The sequence below is a fragment of the Puma concolor genome, chromosome D1, assembly GCF_028749965.1.
Source record: "Puma concolor isolate L17-30 chromosome D1, mPumCon1.1.hap2, whole genome shotgun sequence".
NCBI classification, from domain to species: domain Eukaryota; kingdom Metazoa; phylum Chordata; class Mammalia; order Carnivora; family Felidae; genus Puma; species Puma concolor.
In genome coordinates this window covers 42,605,582-42,625,873 of record NC_141676.1, presented here as the reverse complement: position 1 = coordinate 42,625,873, position 20,292 = coordinate 42,605,582, and the positions used below count along the sequence as shown (strand labels likewise).

The window sequence follows — 20,292 nt, the reverse complement described above, 5'->3', positions numbered from 1 at the left end:
CAGCAGGTTGCATTCCCAACAGCAATGACATGGATGGAGCTAGAATGTATAATGCTAAGCAAATTAAGTCAATCAGAGAAAGAAAAATACCATATGATTTCACTCATATGTGGATTTTAAGAAACAAAACAGATGATCATATGGGAAGGGCAGTGAAGGGAAGAGAGGGAAACAAACCACAAGAGACTCTTAATGACAGAGAACAAACTGAGGGTTGATGGAGGAGGGAGATTGGCTAGGTAGGTGATTGGGTACCAAGGAGGGTACTTGTTGTGATAAGCACTGGGTATTGTATCAAAGTGAAGAATTACTGAATTCTACTCCTGAAATAAATATTGCACTATATGTTACTAACTAAAATTTAACTAAAAAAAATAAAATTTTAAAAATCATTGATTTTCTGAGTTCGACTGCAAAAATCTTTCCCTGTGGTTTTAAACAACCTTTGAATTATCTGTTCAAAACAGCATAGGTGTAATTAGATTCTACTGGATGTCTACTGATAAAGAGTAACAATTCATCAGCAGTGTAAAGATCCTTTAACATCGAAATATTTATATTCCCACTTATGGGTACATACCTGTCTGGCTGATCCACTAGCCTGCCTTACTTTTTCTGCTACTCCTCCTAAAAGCTGTACAAGTTTTGTCTGCTTCAAAAGTTCTTCTCTGAGTCCTTTTCCTCCTATTGAGAGGAGAGCACCCAAAACATGTTCATATCGGGCACCAAACTGTGCATCATGCAGGGCATCCTTGAGGAGCCTAATACAGCAAAATATTTATGTCAGCCACTTCTGAAAACTGGATAAGTGCTTCTGAAAAATCAACTTAGGTTCATTTTTTGGTATCGAGAATTTGTTTTAAGCTATATAAACAAGTAAAAACTTATTCATTATTATGGAGTTCTAACATGCTAAATATCTTTGCAATAAAGAGTCTTGTTATTTTTGGTTTTATTTCTAAGGACATAAAATTTAGCTTTGTAATGCCTTCAATAAAACATCTGGTATGGACAATAAGTAGTCTGAGCATACCATTTAGACTTTCAAACTATATCATCTTTACAAATACTAAGAATGGAAATAAATTACTTAAAAAATTTTAAATCTTACCAATATAAATTGTGTGCTATCTGTATATTTCCCAATGCCCTGGACAGAAGGAAGCGCACTAATGAACTGTTCAAGTAAATTTCGTATTTCAAAGCCTATGCATGAAAGAAAGTAAGAATTACTAGTTGTCAAACCCATACTCCATTATCAGGATAAAATTATCAAAGGAGAAACTATAAAAAGCAAGTATTAGTCTTGTTGATTTAAGGTAACACTGGAAAATGAAAAAGTGAATTAACTTAGGCTAATAAATTAATGAAATCAAGCAGAAAAGTGTAGATTTGGGAACAATAATTCATTACCTATATTTAAATGGCTAGGAAAGAAAAATTAAAGAAAAGCTCAAGCCTGGTTTGTTTGAGAATCTAAAAATCTGAAGATTAAAAATCCAGGTACATATAATATTCAAGCGGGGCAGCTAACAACAGTGGGAAAAAAATTCATACTATATCCAAATGTAATGTACTTCAACTTCCCACAAAAGTACTTTTAATCAAAACAGAAGGGGGATGCTTTAGCAAGTTCCCTACTCATAAAAAAATGAGTGGAGTAAGGTGGGCAGGCAACCTAGTAAAAAAAAAAAAAAAAAAAAAAAAAAAAAAAAAAAAAAAAAAAAAAAAAAAAACAACTCACCTGCACAAACTGTGGGAGAAGATCAGTAAGCTCATCATCACTTATGGCCTCAATCCAGGTCACAGCTATGGACCTCACTTCCTGATCAGCAAATCTAGACAAATACCACAAAAATCAAGATTTGATGAAAATCTATATTTCCTGAAACACAATCTTAATCTATACCTGACAAAGAACACTCAAATAGCTCTTTATTCAAAAGCAATGTGTTTCAGCAGCCTTTTCTGTTCATAGATTCTGTACACGTGTTGTAATAAAACCATCTTTTTTGCACCCAAAAAAACCCAAAAAACAATGTGTTTCTTCTTTTTTATTTTAGGAAGAAAATCTTACTGTACTATAAAAATTCAAATTCAGGACTGTTCACAAACCTTACCCTTATGAAAATTTTGACCCACATCATAAAAAATATAACAGATTATTAAAAATTTACAACTCTCTCTTTAGATTAGTTTTAAATGATGACATCTTTTTTATTTTTTTAAAGTAAACTCTACACCCAATATGGGGCTCAAACTCACGACCTCTGAGATCAAGGGTCCCATGTTCTACCAACTGAGCCAACCAAGCACCCCGTGACATCTCTTTTTAAGAACCTCAACACAGAAAATATGTTTGCAAAAATATACATTTACACATTTATATTGAATTGCTTTCATGTCCTACAACTTAATACACCTTACTGGAAAAACTGACAACAACAGAATAGAACAAGTACATTCAGTCATGGTTAACTTACTTTGAATCAAGTAGTTCCAATGCAGTCAGTGGGTTCAATGGAGGCCACTGCTGAAGCAGTGAGTAAGTTTTGGCAAGATTAACCCATTTCCAGTTTGGGGCACTTGCTAGTACTTTAGGAAGACAATTTGGGTGTTTGAGGCAATAATAACGTTTCTCCCACAAAAAGGCTTTATCTTCTTTAGAAAGTCTGCATATATAATAGAATTAAATTACTTCTCAATATCATAATGATGGCTATAATTTCAATGATTAAAAATACAAAGGAGAAAGTTATTCATTTTAGGACAGCCACTTCTTGGTAGAATCATTAATACTAACTTGGAATAGAAAAATGCAATGTACAGCAAACACCACTAATTTACCCTAATTTGGGGGATAGAAAGAAATCATTGTGCCTTGATAAAAGAGTCTTAGTTATGAGAATGAAGGATAATTCAGTACAATAAAAATATTATTGGGCTCTAACCAGATGCCAACGACTAGAAATCAGAATTGAATAAGCAGAACCCATGCTAAGAGAAAGCAAGGATTTCATCCATTTTATACAACTAAAATCAAATGTCATGCAAAAAAAAAAAATGCTATTTTAGAAGATGATTTTAGAAGATGATTATTCAGTTCAAATGAGGAATATTAAAAATAAGAAGTACTTGTTTTGGAGACTTAGTCTTAAAAACAAATGTTGATGTGACAAAATATTTCACTACTTTACCACCCATCCATCTACTTTTGTGTATACATTTACTGATGTATTCATTTCGTGTGGAGTACTGAAAAAAATTCAAATATTGCAAAAAGGTACACAGTGAAGTCTCTCCTTCCAGCTCTCCTCCAGTGGCAACTAATAAGCGTGCACATCCTTCCAGGGATAGTCTATTTGTATAGAAGCATATACAGAGGTATATATGCTTTTTTTTTCTTTATGTAAGTGGTAACACACGATATACACTACTCTGCTCCTTGCTTTCTTCATTTAACATATCTTGCATATTATTACATAAAACTATAAGTTCATTCTTAATAGTTACACAGTACTCTATTGGATAAATATACCATAATTAAACCTCTATTGATGGACATTCCCTGTCACTCTCACAATAATCCAAATACTGCAATGAATATTCTTGAGTCCATACGCAAACATAAAAATTTTCTCTAAGGTATATAATTAACTGGAAGCGTAGCTGATAGGTTACAAACTACATACATTGTAACCTTTTATAGATTTTGCCACAGTGCTCTCCAAAAGCCCTTTAGCCAACAGTATAATTCCCTTTTTTTGATAACCTCACTAACGCTTATATAGTGAGACATTTTTCAACCAAGTGATGTGTATAAAATGTTATCTTGTATTAATTTTCATTTCCTTCATTTCTGAGAGGTAAAACATCTTTTTAGATATTTAAAAGGCATTGTTATTTCTTTTCCAAAAAATTATCTACTCATATTCTTTGTCTACTACTAAGTTATTGGTTTTCTATTGAAAAGGTTCTTCATATATATTTTTTAGGGTTCTTTATATATTTAAAAATTAATCTACTGATATTTATGGTAAATTTAGTTCTCAATGTTGTTTGCCTTTTGATCATGTGTAAATTTGACTTGAACACATTTCTAAAGTCTTATGTAGTCATACGGTCTTTTTATGTAATTAAAAACAAACAAAAAACTTCCCATACCAAGAACATTGCTAAATCATGAAATAAATCAGGGCATTTAATAAAATATTAATTTGAAATTTACTATAAGAAATACCCAGGCAAAACAAAAATCAAACGAGCATACCCAAGTGATGAGTCTCTATGAAGAATATCAGAAAGTTTCCCTTTTGTATCATTCTCCAATGTTTCTAAGTTGTGTTGCTGTATAAGGCTTCTGTCAACTTGAGGAGTAGTATAAATGACATCAAATGTAGGAGAAGGAAAATCAACCTTAAAAATTTAACAGAAGTTGATGAGATTGAAGCTAAATAATCCACATATCTCCCACATTCATTTGTCTTTGAAAAAACTGATTTTTCTTAGCCACCAGGGTGATTATTACATTGAATATTGAATTAATGCTTCTGTCCTTTTGTTGAAAGTGATTGCCATCGTTGGTAATTCTCAAAAGCACATATATTGCTTGGGATGGGTACACTTTTTACTGTTTCTCAGAAATAGGAAATGGTTTATTAACATTTAAATAGAAGATAAGCCATAAGATGCAAACAAGATCAATTATGCTACTTTAGTAACAATCCAATTAATGGTACACATATACATCTTATTAAGAAATTTAAATTTAAATCTCTCCATGTATCAAGAAGTACCATTACCTGTAACACTATTCTTTCCATCACATACCCTTTTTTGGGTATTGTTCCAGGAATAGGATTTGTATGTGACGAAGTCCAAAGATATAGAAGCTTAGTTCCACATGTTAAAAACCTTCATGAATATAAACAGAAGAATACCGTAGTTTTCATTTAAAAACTTCAAAACTCACATCACACGGTAATGAATTTTAAATGCTGGTATCTAAACACCAAGCATACATTTGATAAAAAGAGTATCATCTTTAAGAACATATCAGAATCACTCTCCACAGTGTATGAATACTGTAGGTAGGTAAATGTACTGCGTAGGGGTGGAACAAAGGGAGAGGAGAAAGAAAGAATGTATCTTGGGATGAATGGGTTTATGGATAGAACACAAAATGGTAGACTCAAAGTGATCTGCCCCCAAAACAGCTTTTATAAATAGAAAGGTGAAGGATAGTCTTTGAAGATGATCTACAATGGAATACATCTCAAGATACCAGTTTGGATTACAGAACGGCTCCCTGACTTTTGCCATAAGAACAAAACCACATGCCAATAAAAAGCAGGGGTGGGGGCGGGGGGAGGATGTTCAGCTCAGGTCATGAACTCATGGTTTCAAGCCCCATATGGGGCTCCATGCTGACAGTGCAGAGCCTACTTGGGATTTTCTGTATCCTTCTCTCTGCCCCTCCCCCATTCACACTGTCTCTGTCTCTGTCTCTCTCTCTCTGAAAATGAATGAATGAATGAATGAATAAATAAATAAATAAGCTTTTTAAAAAGAGGGGGGGCACCTGGGTGGCTCAGTCTGTTGAGCATCTGAATCTTGATTTTGGCTCAGGTCACAATCCCTGCATCGGGCTCTGCACTGAGCATGGAGCCTGCTTAGGATCCTCTCTCTTTCTCCCTCTCCTTCCCTCTGTCCCTCCTCCCCACTTTGAGCTCTCTAAAATAAAACAAAAAACAAACAAACAAACAAACAAACAAACAAAAATACATGGCAAGAAAACCAATACCTACCTCATAGCAAAGCCACTAAACGTTTTACATGAGAAGTTGTATCTGTGCCAGGGGCCAGATGGCAAATATTTGGGGCCTTTTGGGTCAATCTGTTGCAGAGACTCAACTCTGCTGTTACAGTGCAAAAGTAGCCCTGAACAATACATAAATAAATGTGTGCTGTGTTTTAACAAAACTATATTTACAAAAAACAGGCAGTGTGCTGCAATATGCTGACACTTGCCCTAGACTATAATTTATGGCCTACTTTTTGAGAGATAGAGAAAAAGCTCCTGTGTAAGCAGGGGAGGGGCAGAGAGAGAGAAAAAGAGAGAATTCCCAAGCAGGCTCCATGCTCTGTGTAGAGCCTGACACAGGGCTCAATCCCACAACCCTGAGATCATGACATGAGCCAAAATCAAGAGTCGGACACTCAACTTAACTGACTGAGCCACTCAGGTGTGCCACCACTTTACGGCCCACTTAAATTAAAAAGTTACCAACAAGACAATAATATATGTTTACATAGAAGAAATTTCTGAAACATAACATGAGATATATTAAAGTAGAAATATAAAATAAACTTCAAGGGGCGCCTGGGTGGCGCAGTCGGTTAAGCGTCCGACTTCAGCCAGGTCACGATCTCGCGGTCCGTGAGTTCGAGCCCCACGTCGGGCTCTGGGCTGATGGCTCAGAGCCTGGAGCCTGTTTCCAATTCTGTGTCTCCCTCTCTCTCTCTGCCCCTCCCCTGTTCATGCTCTGTCTCTCTCTGTCCCAAAAATAAATAAACGTTGAAAAAAAAAATTTTTTTTTTAAAAATAATAAACTTCAAACTTTATTCATTTTATCCAAACAGCAAGTCTCCTTTCCAAAACTAGACTCCAGTTTTCTCTTATAGATTAAAACCCTTTAAATCTCTGACACATTACATTTTATATTCTTCAGATCTACCCCTCACCCTTAACTAGATTATTTTAAGGCAAATTCTGATCCTATTATTTCATCTATAAATACTTTTATATATCTCTAAACAATAAACACTTTTATTTTAAAATAAGTAAACACTTGGGGCGCCTGGGTGGCGCAGTCGGTTAAGCGTCCGACTTCAGCCAGGTCACGATCTCGCGGTCCGTGAGTTCGAGCCCCGCGTCAGGCTCTGGGCTGATGGCTCAGAGCCTGGAGACTGTTTCCGATTCTGTGTCTCCCTCTCTCTCTGCCCCTCCCCCGTTCATGCTCTGTCTCTCTCTGTCCCAAAAAATAAATAAACGTTGAAAAAAAAAAAAAAATTTTAAAAAAAAAAAAAAAAATAAAATAAGTAAACACCATTATCACCCCTAAAATAATTAACAATAATTACTTAAAATCATTGCTATCTAGTCAGTATTCAAATTTCCCTGATTGTCTCACAAGTTATTTTTTTACAGTTGGTGGTTTGAATAAGGATCCAAACAAGATACAACATTTGCATTTCACTGATGTCTTTTAAAAAAAATTTTTTTTTATGTTTATTTCTGACAGACAGAGACAGTGTGAACGGGGGAGGGGCAGGAGAGGAGAGAGCGAATCCCAAGCAGAATCCCAAGCAGGCTCCCCTCTGTCAGCACAAAGCAGAATCAGGGCTTGAACCCACAAAACTGTGATATCATGACCTGAGCCAAAACCAAAAGTCAGACGCTTAACCAACTGAGCCACCCAGGCACCCCCCATTGATGTCTTTCTAAGTATATTTTAATTTAAGGGTCTAACTCAGGCCTGTCACCTGGTTTTGTAAATAAACTTTTATCAGAACAAAGCCACACTCATTCATTAACATATTGTCTCTTGCTGCTTTTGCTTTTTGTGACGGAGATTACAGTTAACCCATGAATAACACCCTTGAACTGTGCAGGTCCACTTATACATGGATTTTTTCAATAAATACAGTACTTGGACACATGGGTGGCTCAGTTGATTGAGCGTCCAACTCTTGATTTCGGCTCAGGTCATGATGTCACGGTTCAGTTTGTGAGATTGAGCCCTGCATCGGACTCACAGTCAGTACTGAGCCTGCTTAGGAGTCTTTCTCTCCCTCTGCTCCTCCCCTGCTTGAACTTTCTTTCTCTCTCAAAATAAATTTAAAAAAAGTGTTCTTTTTAATACAGTACTATAAATGTATTTTCTCTCCCTTGTGATTTTCTTTTCTCTTTTAACTCACTATGTAACATATATTGATATACAAATTATGTGTTAATGGACTATTTGTTATCAATAAGACTTCTGGTCAATAGCAGGCTACTAGTTTAGTTTTTGGGAAGTCAAAGTTACATGCAGGTTTTTGACCTCATGGGGAGGGGGAAGGCACTGCTAACCTCCACAATGTTCAAGCATCAACTGTATTATGATCTGCAAAGCCTAAACTACTTCTATCTGGTCCTCTTTACAGAAAAAGTCTGCTAACTCTTATTTTAAACTATACATTCTTTTGTTTATCCTCTGCCATTTATTGAAGAAACCAGGTCTTTTGTTCTAAGAATTTTCTATATCCTGGATTTTACTGATTGTATTCCTCTGGTGTCATTTAGGATGTCCCTTTATCTCCTATATTTTCATAAAATAGTAGTTAGATCTAGAGGTTTGATATGATTTAGGTTTAGTTATATGGCAAGAATACTTAATTCTTTAAAGGTAGTATTATATACTACTTTGTATTATATCCGTAAAGAGGCGCACTGTTTGGTTTATCTCTCTTTCTGTGAAGTTAAGGTAATCAGTTAGTTCAGGCACAGTCTAAACTATACATCATAAAGTTCCAGAAAAGGGAATCACTTAATGGTTTTAAGCAAGCACTGATAATCAGTGTGTAAATTAATGGTTTTTAACCAAGAGTGATTTTGCTCCCAGGGGACATGAGACACTTTTGGTTGGTAACTAGGGAGTACTATTGGCAAATAGCACGCAGAAGACAGAGATGCTGCCAAACATTCTACACAATGCATAGGACAGTCTCCCATAGCAAAGAATGATCCGGCCCAAAATATCAATTAGTGCCAAGACTGAGAAACACAGGCTTAAAATCGATGATTTCAGTTAAGACCTCATTTGTTATTGATGCTGATTGAAATGCCTCTAAGTTTTCTGGCTTTCCTCAGAGTGACTTCATCAGATTGTACACAAGTTGCACCTTAAACATAAATTCTTTTTTATTTTTATTTATTTATTTTTTTAATGTTTATTTCTGAGAGACAGAGACAGACAGACAGGCAGGGAGGGGCAGAGCGAGAGGGAGACACAGAATCTGAAGCAGGCTCTAGGCTTTCAGCTGTCAGCACAGAGCCTGACGTGGGGCTCAAACTCACAAACCATGAGATCATGACCTGAGCCAAAGATGGATGCTTAACTGACTGATACACCCAGGCTGCCCTATTTTTATTTTTTTAAAAAGCTTATTTATGGGGTGCCGGGGTGGCTCAGTCGGTTGAGAGTCCGACTTCAGCTCAGGTCATGATCTTGCAGTTCTTGAGTTCAAGCCCTGCGTCGGGCTCTGTGCTGACAGCTTGGAGCATGGAGCCTGCTTCAGATTCTGTGTCTCCCTCTCTGCCCCTTCCCCACTCATGCTGTCTCTCTCTGTCTCTCAAAGATGAATAAACATTAAAGAAAAAAAAATTTTTTTTAAAAGCTTATTTTGAGACAGAGACAGCGCAAGGCAAGGAAGGGCAGAGAGGGAGAGGGGGAGGGGGAGGGGGAGGGGGAGGGGGAGGGGGAGGGGGAGGGGGAGGGGGAGGGGGAGGGGGAGGGGGAGGGGGAGGGGGAGAGGGAGAGGGAGAGGGAGAGGGAGAGGGAGAGGGAGAGGGAGAGGGAGAGGGAGAGGGAGAGGGAGAGGGAGAGGGAGAGGGAGAGAATGAATCCGAAGCAGACTCCACACTGCCAGCTCCGAACCCAGCTCAAACCCACAAACCAGGAGATCATGATCTGAGTCGAACCAAGAATCAGATGCTTAACTGACTGAGCCACCAAGGCACCCCAAACATAAATTATTTTTAAAAAGAATTTCAGAGGTGCCTGGGTGGCTCAGTCGGTTAAGCATTCAACTTTGGCTCAGGTCATGATCTCACAGTTCATGAGTTTGATCCCCACATCAGGCTCTGTGCTAACACCTCAGCCTGGAGTCTGCTTCCTGATTCTGTGTCTCCCTCTCTCTCTCTCTGCCCCTCCCCTGTTCACACTCTGTGTCTGTCTCTCACTCTCTCAAAAATAAATAAATATTTTTAAAAATTTTGTTAAAGAATTTTAAGAATAGGATATCTGATCACTATACTACAGTAAGTTAACTGAATTACAGTCATTAATACTTTCTTTCTACATGTATTAATGTTTAATCATCTTCCCTTTGAGTTTTTCTTGAATGCAAAGACCTAACATTACCTACCTAGATCAACTGTACTACTTGGCAAAGTTTCAAGTTTAATGCCATCTGCTCATTGTTTTAACAGCAGGGTGTTGGGTGCAAACTATTTAATTGCCTAACAAAAATCAATTGCCCTTCACCTTACTCTTTTGATTTTTTAAAGAACATTATGTCATTCATCTAAAAAAACAAACCCCATTTATTACCAGACAACAAAAGTGGCAAAAAGTGATGGTACTTCTCTATGAAACAAAGATCCCTACCTGGTATTTTCAAGGGCAAGAAGGTTTTCAAAATGATTTTATTTATAAAAATTAGTGATAATGATGCAATTACACTTAATTTTCTTACATAACTGTTCTCTAACACTAACTTATCACAACTGAGAGCACAATTCCGCTCTTTCGTGTGGCCAATATTCTGTTTTAGAGTAATTATGGATTATTTTTAGCAAAAGATTCTAAATACGCATCCTTAATAGCAATATCTTCAACTGTTTTTCTCTAGCCTTTGGTGGTTCAGAATTATTTCAGATATCAAATAAAATTTAAGCCTACCTAAAGGCAGAGAATTAAAAAATCTTATACTGCCTCCTCAAATATGAGGGAAGTAACTAAAAGAAAAATAGGGGCGCCTGGGTGGCTCAGTCAGTTAAGTGTCTGACTCCTGGTTTCGGTTCAGCGTCATGATCTCATGGTCCATGAGTTCGAGCCCTACATCAGCTCTGTATTGACAGTGTGAAGCCTTCTTGAGATTCTTTCTCCCCTGCCCCGGCTCCGCCCCTTCCCTGTTCACATTTTCTCCCTCTCGCTCTTAAAATAAATAAATAAACTTAAAAAAAAAAAGAAGAAGAAGAAAGAAAAAATGAAAGAAATAAATGCTATATTTAAGCACATGGAACATTCAAGAACGTTCAAGAACAAATTTTGTGAAGTAGATCAGTCAGATAAAGAGAAGGAAATAATGTACAGCTGTAGACTCTCTGAAACTGGAGAAGGATGGGAAAGTATGAGAAGAGGAAAAAAAGAGAAAAGGGAAAATGACTATTACATCAATAACATAGTGCTTTGCATAAATGACAGAGAGTGAACTGGCTGCTGCTTTTCTCTGGAACAGTGAGTGGCAAATAATCCTCTGAATACCCAGACAGATATGTTCAAACTATAGCAGAATAACTTTGGTTTCTTCTGATCTGGGTCTCTGAAATGACCTCCTTTTATCACACTGGAAAAACAGGCAGCTTATTATTTCATGTATGTCATTGTTCCCCACCCTGTCCTCTAGCCTATTCTGATGCTGCAGATGTGTCCATAGTAACTCACCATTACAACTTAGTAATACTTACCGTTTAAAGTCAAAAAGAGGTAAAGAAACTTTGCCCAAAGCTTCTGGCCCCTTTCTCTGCTTATTAGAATCAGGGGAACTTCCACTGCTCTGATTTAAAATTCCAAAAAGAGTAAGGTGAAGAAGTGATTCTAATGGCAATTGTGATATCTGGATGGGAAAAATGATTCTAAGGGGGGAAAATGTATTAATAGAAAAAACAAATTAGATCAAATATGAAATTTAGTCCATTAATGAGACTGACAAGTTTAGATATTTTATTTGACTTATCAAATAATCTTTACTACTGAGTAACCTTTACTTATGCAGCAAGCTTGGCCAATATGCATTATACAAAATCTTAAACAAATTTCATTAAAATTTCAACTATGTAACATCTCTCAAAAATTTCTTAGTGCCTCTACTCAAGTCTTGGCTAGTGTCAATTTTAGGAAAAATAATAGTCATTTTTATTTCCTTTAGGAGAAACTAGATGAATGTTTATGAGTATTTCAGATTTGTTATACGTGTGCCCATATACACACAAGCTGACATATATGTTTACCTTTTTTGTTGTTGTTAAGTCTGAAAGTCTCACTTTCAGTGGTCACTGAAAGTCTCACTGAAAGTGGTCACCGAGTAGCCATAAGATGATAAGTGTTGGGAAAAAAAAGACACTTTTACCCATATGTAATTTTGTATTTGGTTGTTTTCAGAGATGCATTATTTTTGTAATTTAAAAAATTACAAAAAAAAGAAAAATAGGAAACCGCTTCATAAATGCAGAATGAAAAGTAAACGCTTTGCTATTATCTATCTGCCTAATGATTCCTGTTTTAAAAATATTAACAGTGCAAAATATATTGTATATGGATTTAATTTTTTAAGCTGTTAACCAAGAACTAGGTTTCATATATACAGTATTATAGAATACCAAACTAAGCAATGTTATACAAACCATCTTTCTAAAATTACACATAAATTTATAGTTTTAACTTAACAAAAGTCTAAGAAGAATTAATGGCATGTTTCTGCAATTTAACATGTAGTTTTTTTAATAATATTTCAGATTTTTAAATGAGAATTTGGCTTTTCTATAGAATAATATCTAGAAGAGACCTTAAGATGTAAGAATTTAATGGATTTTAATGGAAATTGTAATAAAAATGAAACCTAGGATGCATACATGGAAAAAAGTAAAGATAGCATACTGAAAGAATAAAAAGCCAAAAATTTCACTTACAGTTCATCCCATTTAATAAGATAGAAGAAATTCTTATACGTGCCAACCTTCTTTGATTGAATAGGTTTAAAAAGATCTTTTCCGTTGTGAGATAGGGAACATATCAAGTAGTATTTTTCATAACTAAGAAAAGAAACATTTTAATTTGATTGTTATTTTATAATCCAAATGCATAACATTAGCCATTCTTCTCTAAGAGTGGCTATTATATGAAATTATTTGTTCACCAGTCATTTGAATTTTTGGAAAACATATGAAATTTAACTATTGCAAATTCTACAAAAACAGGGAAGTAGTATAGAAAAGGGAATACGGAAGGCAACATATACCTCCAGGTGCTAGTCTTAGGGGGTCATGCTACAGAACTTAGCACCATTTTGTGCTCAGTTACAAGCTTTAGAAATGGATAATTATTCATTTCTAGGTAAATTCTTAGAAGAAAAAATATAAACATTATCTTCCCTAGGTGATATTTTCCTTTGCTAAGCCACTGAAATTTAGTTAGTTAAGCATATTAATGGGGCTTGGGCCTGACTTGCACTGAGCCAGTCTTTCCAATCTATTAGGAAGCTTCCATCCATGGAATACATGCTATTGTATTCTCATTAGACAGTAAGGATTTAGCCCCTAATTGCCACAAATACAGAGCTGGTTAGATACAGTCAGGCAATCTTGCAGAATAGGAGCCTTAGGTTCTACTAGATTTTAACTTACTGCTAGGCTTACACATTAACCACTTTGTTCATATATGCAATCTGTTAATCATTTAAAATATATTTCAAATTCTAGATCTCATTGGTTCACAAAAGACCCCTAGCTGTCTCTCTTTTCTTCAGCATTTTACTTTCTTTCCATCTTATCACTGCAGTTTTCTGTATTGTCTTCTATTGAGTATTTGTCCTTCTCATTAGTATCCCAAAATTTATTTGTGTGTATATGAGTCTGTATGGAGGATGTGGAAGGTATTATCCCTGTAACATTTTAAAGAATAAAATACCTTCACATAGCAGTAGTACCCATTTAAAGACAAGTTCCTAGAAGGCAGAGATATTTTGTTGCCTTGTTTACTGCTGAATCCCTAGTACGAAGAACACTGCCCAAGATGGTGCTCAGTAAATATTTATTGAATGAGTTAATAGATTGTTTTCAAGTAGTTATATATTATGTTAATCTAAAACTCAACTTAAGCAGAATTTATGTTTGGTATCTCTTCACTAGGCTTTACCTTACTTTATAGCATTGTTACTATGAAACTTTCATTTAAAATTTGAATTCAGGGGCGCCTGGGTGGTCAGTCGGTTAAATGTCAAACTCTTGATCTCGGCTCAGGTCATGATCTCATGGTTTGTGAGATCAAGCCCCACATTGGGCTTTGTGCTGACAGTGTGGAGCCTGTTTGGGATTCATTCTCTCTCTCTCTGCCCCTCCGCTGCTTATGCAAGTGCGCATGCTCTCTCTCTCTCTCTCTCAAAATAAATCAACAAACGTTTTAAACAATTTCAATAGAAGAAATATGCCCTTGTAGACTCCAAAGCCTAGCAATCAGTAAACAGTAAACTACTAAAGAGAAAAAAGTACACTAAAGCCTAGTCTCATCACTATTTCAAATAACCCTGATTCTAAAGGAAAGGCTGAAAAACAGCAGTCATAAATGGACTCATTTGTTAATTAGCATTTACATTTGTAAGTTTAAACATCTATTTTCCTGCCTTCTTTGCATGTAGTAGGAGGGATATTTTTTACAGGAACAGTTTCAAATAGCTCTGTAATTTTTTTTTTTTAATGTTTGTTTATTTTGAGAGAGAGAAAGAGTGTAAGAGAGAGTGAGTAGGGAGGGGTAGAGAGAGAAAGAGAATCCCAAGCAGGCTGCACCCTGTCAGTGCACAGCCCTATGCAGGGCTTGATCCCACGAATCTTGAGATCATGACCTGAGCTAAAATCAAGAGTCCGATGCTTAACCAACTGAGCCACCCAGGCACCCCTTCTCTGTAATTTTTATGAAAACCACAAAGGTATGTGGTAATTCTTGTATCGTCAATTTAAGTATCAAGAGAACAGGGGATGCTGACATTTTACCAGATTAGAACAGTTTCTGGGTTAAGCTGTATATATTTTGTTTTAAACAGTTACTTACTTTGATACCCAATTACTTGAAATCCCATGAGCAGCAAAAATTGTAAACTGGAGCTGTTCTGTTGTTGTCCATGCTTCCTTAACGTTCCTATTACTTTGGGCACAGTCTGCAGGACTCCTACCAGAATTTGCATGGAGTCTGAGAAGATCATAAATTGCTGCAGTTAACTGGTCCATGCTTACGTGAACAGGATTTTCAGGATTCAGTGATCCTAGATTTAAAGAAATTGTTAATATAATTCCCCAAAGAAGCAAAAATTGTTGCTAAAATTTAAAGAACTTAAAGACATACCCCTAGATGAACTCTTACTAGGGTCTCCTTCTCCAGACAGTGAAGTCACCTGCATACATACATACAAATTAGTTGGAAAATTGCCCATGATATAATATAGAATGTTTACCTTTAATTTCAATACATTTAATTAAATGCTTGAACAGGAAACCTCCCAAAAGGTTCTGCAGAATAAAACAAAACAAAAATGTAAAAAGAAAGTGAAACCCCAAACCAAATAAATGATTACTATCAAGAAAATCAGAATAACTGAAAATTAGTGCAAAATATAGAAACTCAACAAAATCTGCCCCATTAAACCAGGTTAGTAATTAAGATTTGAAACCCAAAGCAATAAATACATTAATGATACTTTATATTCTATTAGTTGCTTTACTATTAGTATGATAAGAATATCCCTAAAGAAACTACAACTCTATTTATTACCATTTATGGTCTCAAAAAAGCTCTTATAATTATTTAAATTGAGCTCTCCTCCTACTCCCCACTCCCTTATCCAGCAAATGACTATGATGAATAGAAACCTCAGATAACATTAGGACCATGGTATAGTGGATCATTTCCAAGTTATTTCATATATATATATATATATATATATATATATATATATATATTTTTTTTTTTTTTTTTAAACAAGCACATAATAAGAAAGAAAGGTAAAAGAAACCCAAATTTCTACATATCATATATATAAGCTCTCTGTGAGCCTAGAGTATCTCTTGGATACCAGCTGAGGGGCATATCATCAATATAACGTTTCCTTCCTTTAAATTTATTGTGTCTTGGGGCGCCTGGGTGGCTAAGTCAGTTGAGCGTCCGACCCTGGCTCAGGTCACGATCTCGTGGTCTGTGAGTTCAAGCCCCGCGTCAGGCTCTGTGCTGACAGCTTAGAGCCTGGAGCCTGCTTCGGATTCTGTGTCTCCTCCTCTCTCTCTGCCCCTCCCCCGCTCATGCTCTGTCTCGCTCTGTCAAAAATAAACATTAAAGAAAAAATTTTTTTTAACTTATTGTGTTTTGTGATCCACCTTCTCTAATCCTCCCATCAGAGCTATGAACAACCCTATGAACAGAGTTAATTAAATCCTCATGAAAATACCATAGGAAGAGCTTTCACAGTATGCTATCGAGAAAGGGCTCCTAACCTGGTTGCTTCTGAGGCAATAAGTCACTCTTAGTGAGGCTTCTGGGAATTTTCAACAGGAAAGAGGTATGGCCCAATGCAGACCTTACCCCATGGACAATCATGGACATCTCCATCCAGGAGGACAAATACTAACCATTACCACCCAGGTTCTGGAGCTCAGTATCTATCTTGAAACTTCCAACCAACTCATTTATGCCACAGTTCCTCCTCTACACATAAAAGTGTCACAGTTTGGCATCTATGTATTCAATATCAATGCTGACAAAGCTCTTCTGAGGGAGTGGATCTCCTCTTAGGAATTCCCAACTTTACTAAGTGACCAAATCTACTCAAAAGTAAAAGCCAAGGTTGAAACAATAACATTTTGTCTAACAGAAGCAAAAATCTCCCAGTTTAAGTGATACTCACTTAAGTACATACTTACATGTAACAAAATGCTAATATACTAAAAAAATACTCACATCAGCACTTTTACTCCTTGGAAGATTGACTGCTCTCTTTAGCTTCTTTACTGATTCTGTAATGGCAAGAGTCTCTACACCATCTAAAGCACTACAGATTTTTCTTACAGCTTTAATTACTTGATCTACTGCTCGGTGCTGGTTCTTTAAAAATAAAAAGTAAAATAAACATAAGTATGTGGAATTTAAAGGATCAGTTTCAGAGATGAAGTCAGAAACCAGACATTTTAGATGTGCTTAATAAACAGATATCCTTTACTCTTTTGTGATGAAAAATAAACAAAATACCTTTTCACTGACCTATTTTATTTTGAATAAGAAAACTTGGGTCTGATTTTCATTTTGCCTGACACAATTATTCAGATGCAAATGCCATTAATTTCATACTTAGAATAACTAATAAATCATTAACAAATTACTAAGTCATTAAAAAAAACTGGAGTTATTTTTTATTCTTACTTGGGAGTAAGTTCCACATTAAAAACACCAATCCTTCTCTCCCTCCTGCCAAAAAATTTGGTATCAAAAACCAAGTTCTTCAGAGATTGGCTGCATATTAATAACATTAGGCAGCAGTTAGTAGACATGAATCAACTTTTAAGCAGCATTTGTATCTATACAACCATTACTTTTTAAGTTTTATTGGATGAAAAAACTTTCTTGAGGACAATCCCTCTGTAGTATTTAATCATACTTGATTTCACCACAATTCAAAAGTATACATGTACAAATATATTATAAAATCATTTACCTGATAAGAATGATTTAAAAATCTCTCTCCATTCCTCCATCATTTTAAAATAATGTTTCTTATCTCATTAAGAAACACTCTTACATAAAGAATGCATCAAACATGTATGCCAAACTTACATGCCAAGTACTGTTAAAATGGGCTGAAATTTAGTACTGTACCATCCCTTAACAATTTAAATTTTTCCACCTTTGAGGCTTGGCAACCAGAAACTGAATGTTCCCTGTACCTTTATGCTTCAGTGAAACCACCTCATTTGCTCAAACATCCAATTACCCTGCAGTCCTCAGGGCCCAACAATCTGTTTTCTAGCTCCCCATTTTTGCTTACTTATATTTCTGCTTACTTTTACTCCTACACCTTCATGCAAAAACCTTTCCAGTGTTGAGGCTCAGGTCATTCTCCTATACTATTCTCCATCATTTTTTATGTGCCAGTTACCAATTTATTGTCAATTAGTTCCAAATCAATCCCCTTCTTTGCTCTACTTTGTGATACTGGAACTAGACCTATATTTTTCCTTTGCCAGCCGACAAAATGTTAAGTTTGGTCAACAGAGGGCACCTAAGGGACACTCAGGCAATAGCAGCATGAAGACACTTCTCATCAGGGTTCCAGGCCTCCTCTTCTTTTTTTTTTTTTTTTTTTTTTTTTTTTTTTTTTTTTTTAAACTTCAGCACAGGATCCCAGTGGTCCTCAAAGACCAGTTCCAGCTATACCCTCAGGCCATGGTCTCCCAATCTGACAACTGTAGCAAGTCTCTTTGCTATAGGCATCCTCTGTGCTCCTGTGATAGCCAAACCCTTTTAGAAGAGGCTGGAATTCAGCCTGGGCGGGGGGTGGGGAGGGTTCTACATTAAGTCATACAATTCCTTCACTATCCATTGTTCCTCAACCTAGAGGTAGGTGATAGCTGCGTTTTTATATCCTATTTCTGGACCCCTTATAGCATGGTTGGCAAGCTTTTTAAAAAGGCCAGAGAATAAAATGTTTTAGGCTTTGTGGGCCACACAGTCTCTGTCACAATTCAACTCTGCTATTATGGCATGAAAAGAGATACAAGTAAATACATAAATGAGTATGGCTGTGTTCCAATAAAACTTCATTTACAAAAATTGGAAATAGGCCAGATTTTGTATGCAAGCCATAAAATGCCAAATCCTGCCTTAGAATCCTCTTTTGCCCTTTGTAGTAATTAACCACCTTTTACTAATTAACAATTCTTTAAATTTTCCTGTTCAAATTACTACTGTATTTTCTGTCCCCTGACTTGACCCCTGATGGCCTGATCTGCCTTGTAATTGGACATGTGGTCATTTCCTCCACTACATGCCATATTTTTGCTCTATTCACCTGACTTTCTACTCTATATCCTATAATAAGCCTCAGTTACATAAATGTCCACGTGGAAAATTCACAGCATCATCAACCCCAAAACTGTACCCTATGAGAATCTTAACCACAATATTATAGTCTGATCACAATCTCCTTTGCCTCCAGTCCCCACACATTCATTTCAACTAAACTCATTCTTTGAGGTCAGAGCCTTCTCTTCTCTGCTTCTTCTACCAGGCAGCTGAGCATTTTCAAAGAAAATTCAACATCCCCAATTTCAGCAGGAAACTGCACACCACTTAACATTCCTTTTACTTGTTCTTGGTCAGTTCTCTTTCTCATTTTTCTTTACTGCTCCTATAACTTCATTTTAGTAAAATAAATTAACACCTTATCTCTAGAAAATTAAAGCCAGGAGAAATCAAAACTTCTGCAACTTCCTGATTTTTCCTAAAACCTAAATTAAAACATATATCCACACAAAGACTTATATGGGGGGGGGGGGGGGGGGGGTTACAGCAGCATTATTCATAACAACTAAAAACCGCAAACTGTCCAAAATGTCCATTATTTGGTGACCAGATAAACAAAATATGATATATCCATACAATGTAAGTATTCAGCAATAAAAAAAGGAACTATGGATTCGAATTACAACTTATATACTACAACATGGACAGAGCTTAAAAACGGTATGGTATGTGGAAAAAAAAATCAGGTATTACATAGGGTATGATTCCATTTACATGAAATCTCCATTAAGGGGAAATCTACCGAGACAGGTACTAGATCAGGTGTTATTCGGGGGTTGGGCTGGGAATGAGGAATGACTGAAAAGTAGTACATGGAAACCTTTGGGAGTGACGAAAATGGTCCAAAGAACAGGATTGTGGAGATAATTATACAACTCTATGCATTTATTAAAAGGAATCCTTGAATTATATATATTCAATGGGTACAATTTATGGTATATAAATTATACAATAAAGCTGTAAAAAAATTATGGGGAATATATGACAGTCACTATTTTTTTTAGTCATTATTTTGCATAAGATGGTCCTAAAGACATCTGCGATAAGACATTTATTAGAATACAGACCTTAACGAATTGAAGGTTAAGCCATGCAAATATCTGGGGGAAGAGCATTAAAAGTAAAGAGAACAAAAAGCACAAGGATCCCACCTGGGGAGCATACCTATAGATCCACCAGAACAAAGAAGGAAAGTGTTAGGAAGCCAGATCAGAGAGGTGGTGGGGTCAGAATACATAGGGCCCTGAAGACACAATTAGGGATCTGAATTTTACTGAGATGGTAAAGAGGATTTTGAAAAAGGGGATAACATAATTTAGCATCTTTTAAGAGTTTATAAATTTTATTAATCTTTTCAAAGAGCCATCTTTTGTCTTTTTCTCTTTTACATATGCTATCTGTGCTTATT

General features: G+C 36.0%; 1 protein-coding gene across 2 annotated transcripts in view; it reads right to left on the bottom strand.

Moving 5' to 3' along the window:
• The window catches only part of PIK3C2A (phosphatidylinositol-4-phosphate 3-kinase catalytic subunit type 2 alpha), a 194,825-nt gene that overhangs the window by 28,137 nt on the left and 146,396 nt on the right, over positions 1-20,292 (bottom strand). For both annotated transcript variants that reach the window (XM_086677860.1, XM_025927928.2), the window contains 11 exons: positions 16,767-16,910; positions 15,162-15,210; positions 14,871-15,081; positions 12,737-12,859; positions 11,516-11,683; positions 4,803-4,914; positions 4,271-4,416; positions 2,484-2,672; positions 1,745-1,838; positions 1,112-1,206; positions 581-761 (listed from right to left, as the gene is read on the bottom strand). In XM_086677860.1, the coding sequence (XP_086533986.1) occupies positions 581-761; positions 1,112-1,206; positions 1,745-1,838; positions 2,484-2,672; positions 4,271-4,416; positions 4,803-4,914; positions 11,516-11,683; positions 12,737-12,859; positions 14,871-15,081; positions 15,162-15,210; positions 16,767-16,910 (1,512 nt within the window). The remainder of the gene's footprint in view (positions 1-580; positions 762-1,111; positions 1,207-1,744; positions 1,839-2,483; positions 2,673-4,270; positions 4,417-4,802; positions 4,915-11,515; positions 11,684-12,736; positions 12,860-14,870; positions 15,082-15,161; positions 15,211-16,766; positions 16,911-20,292) is intronic.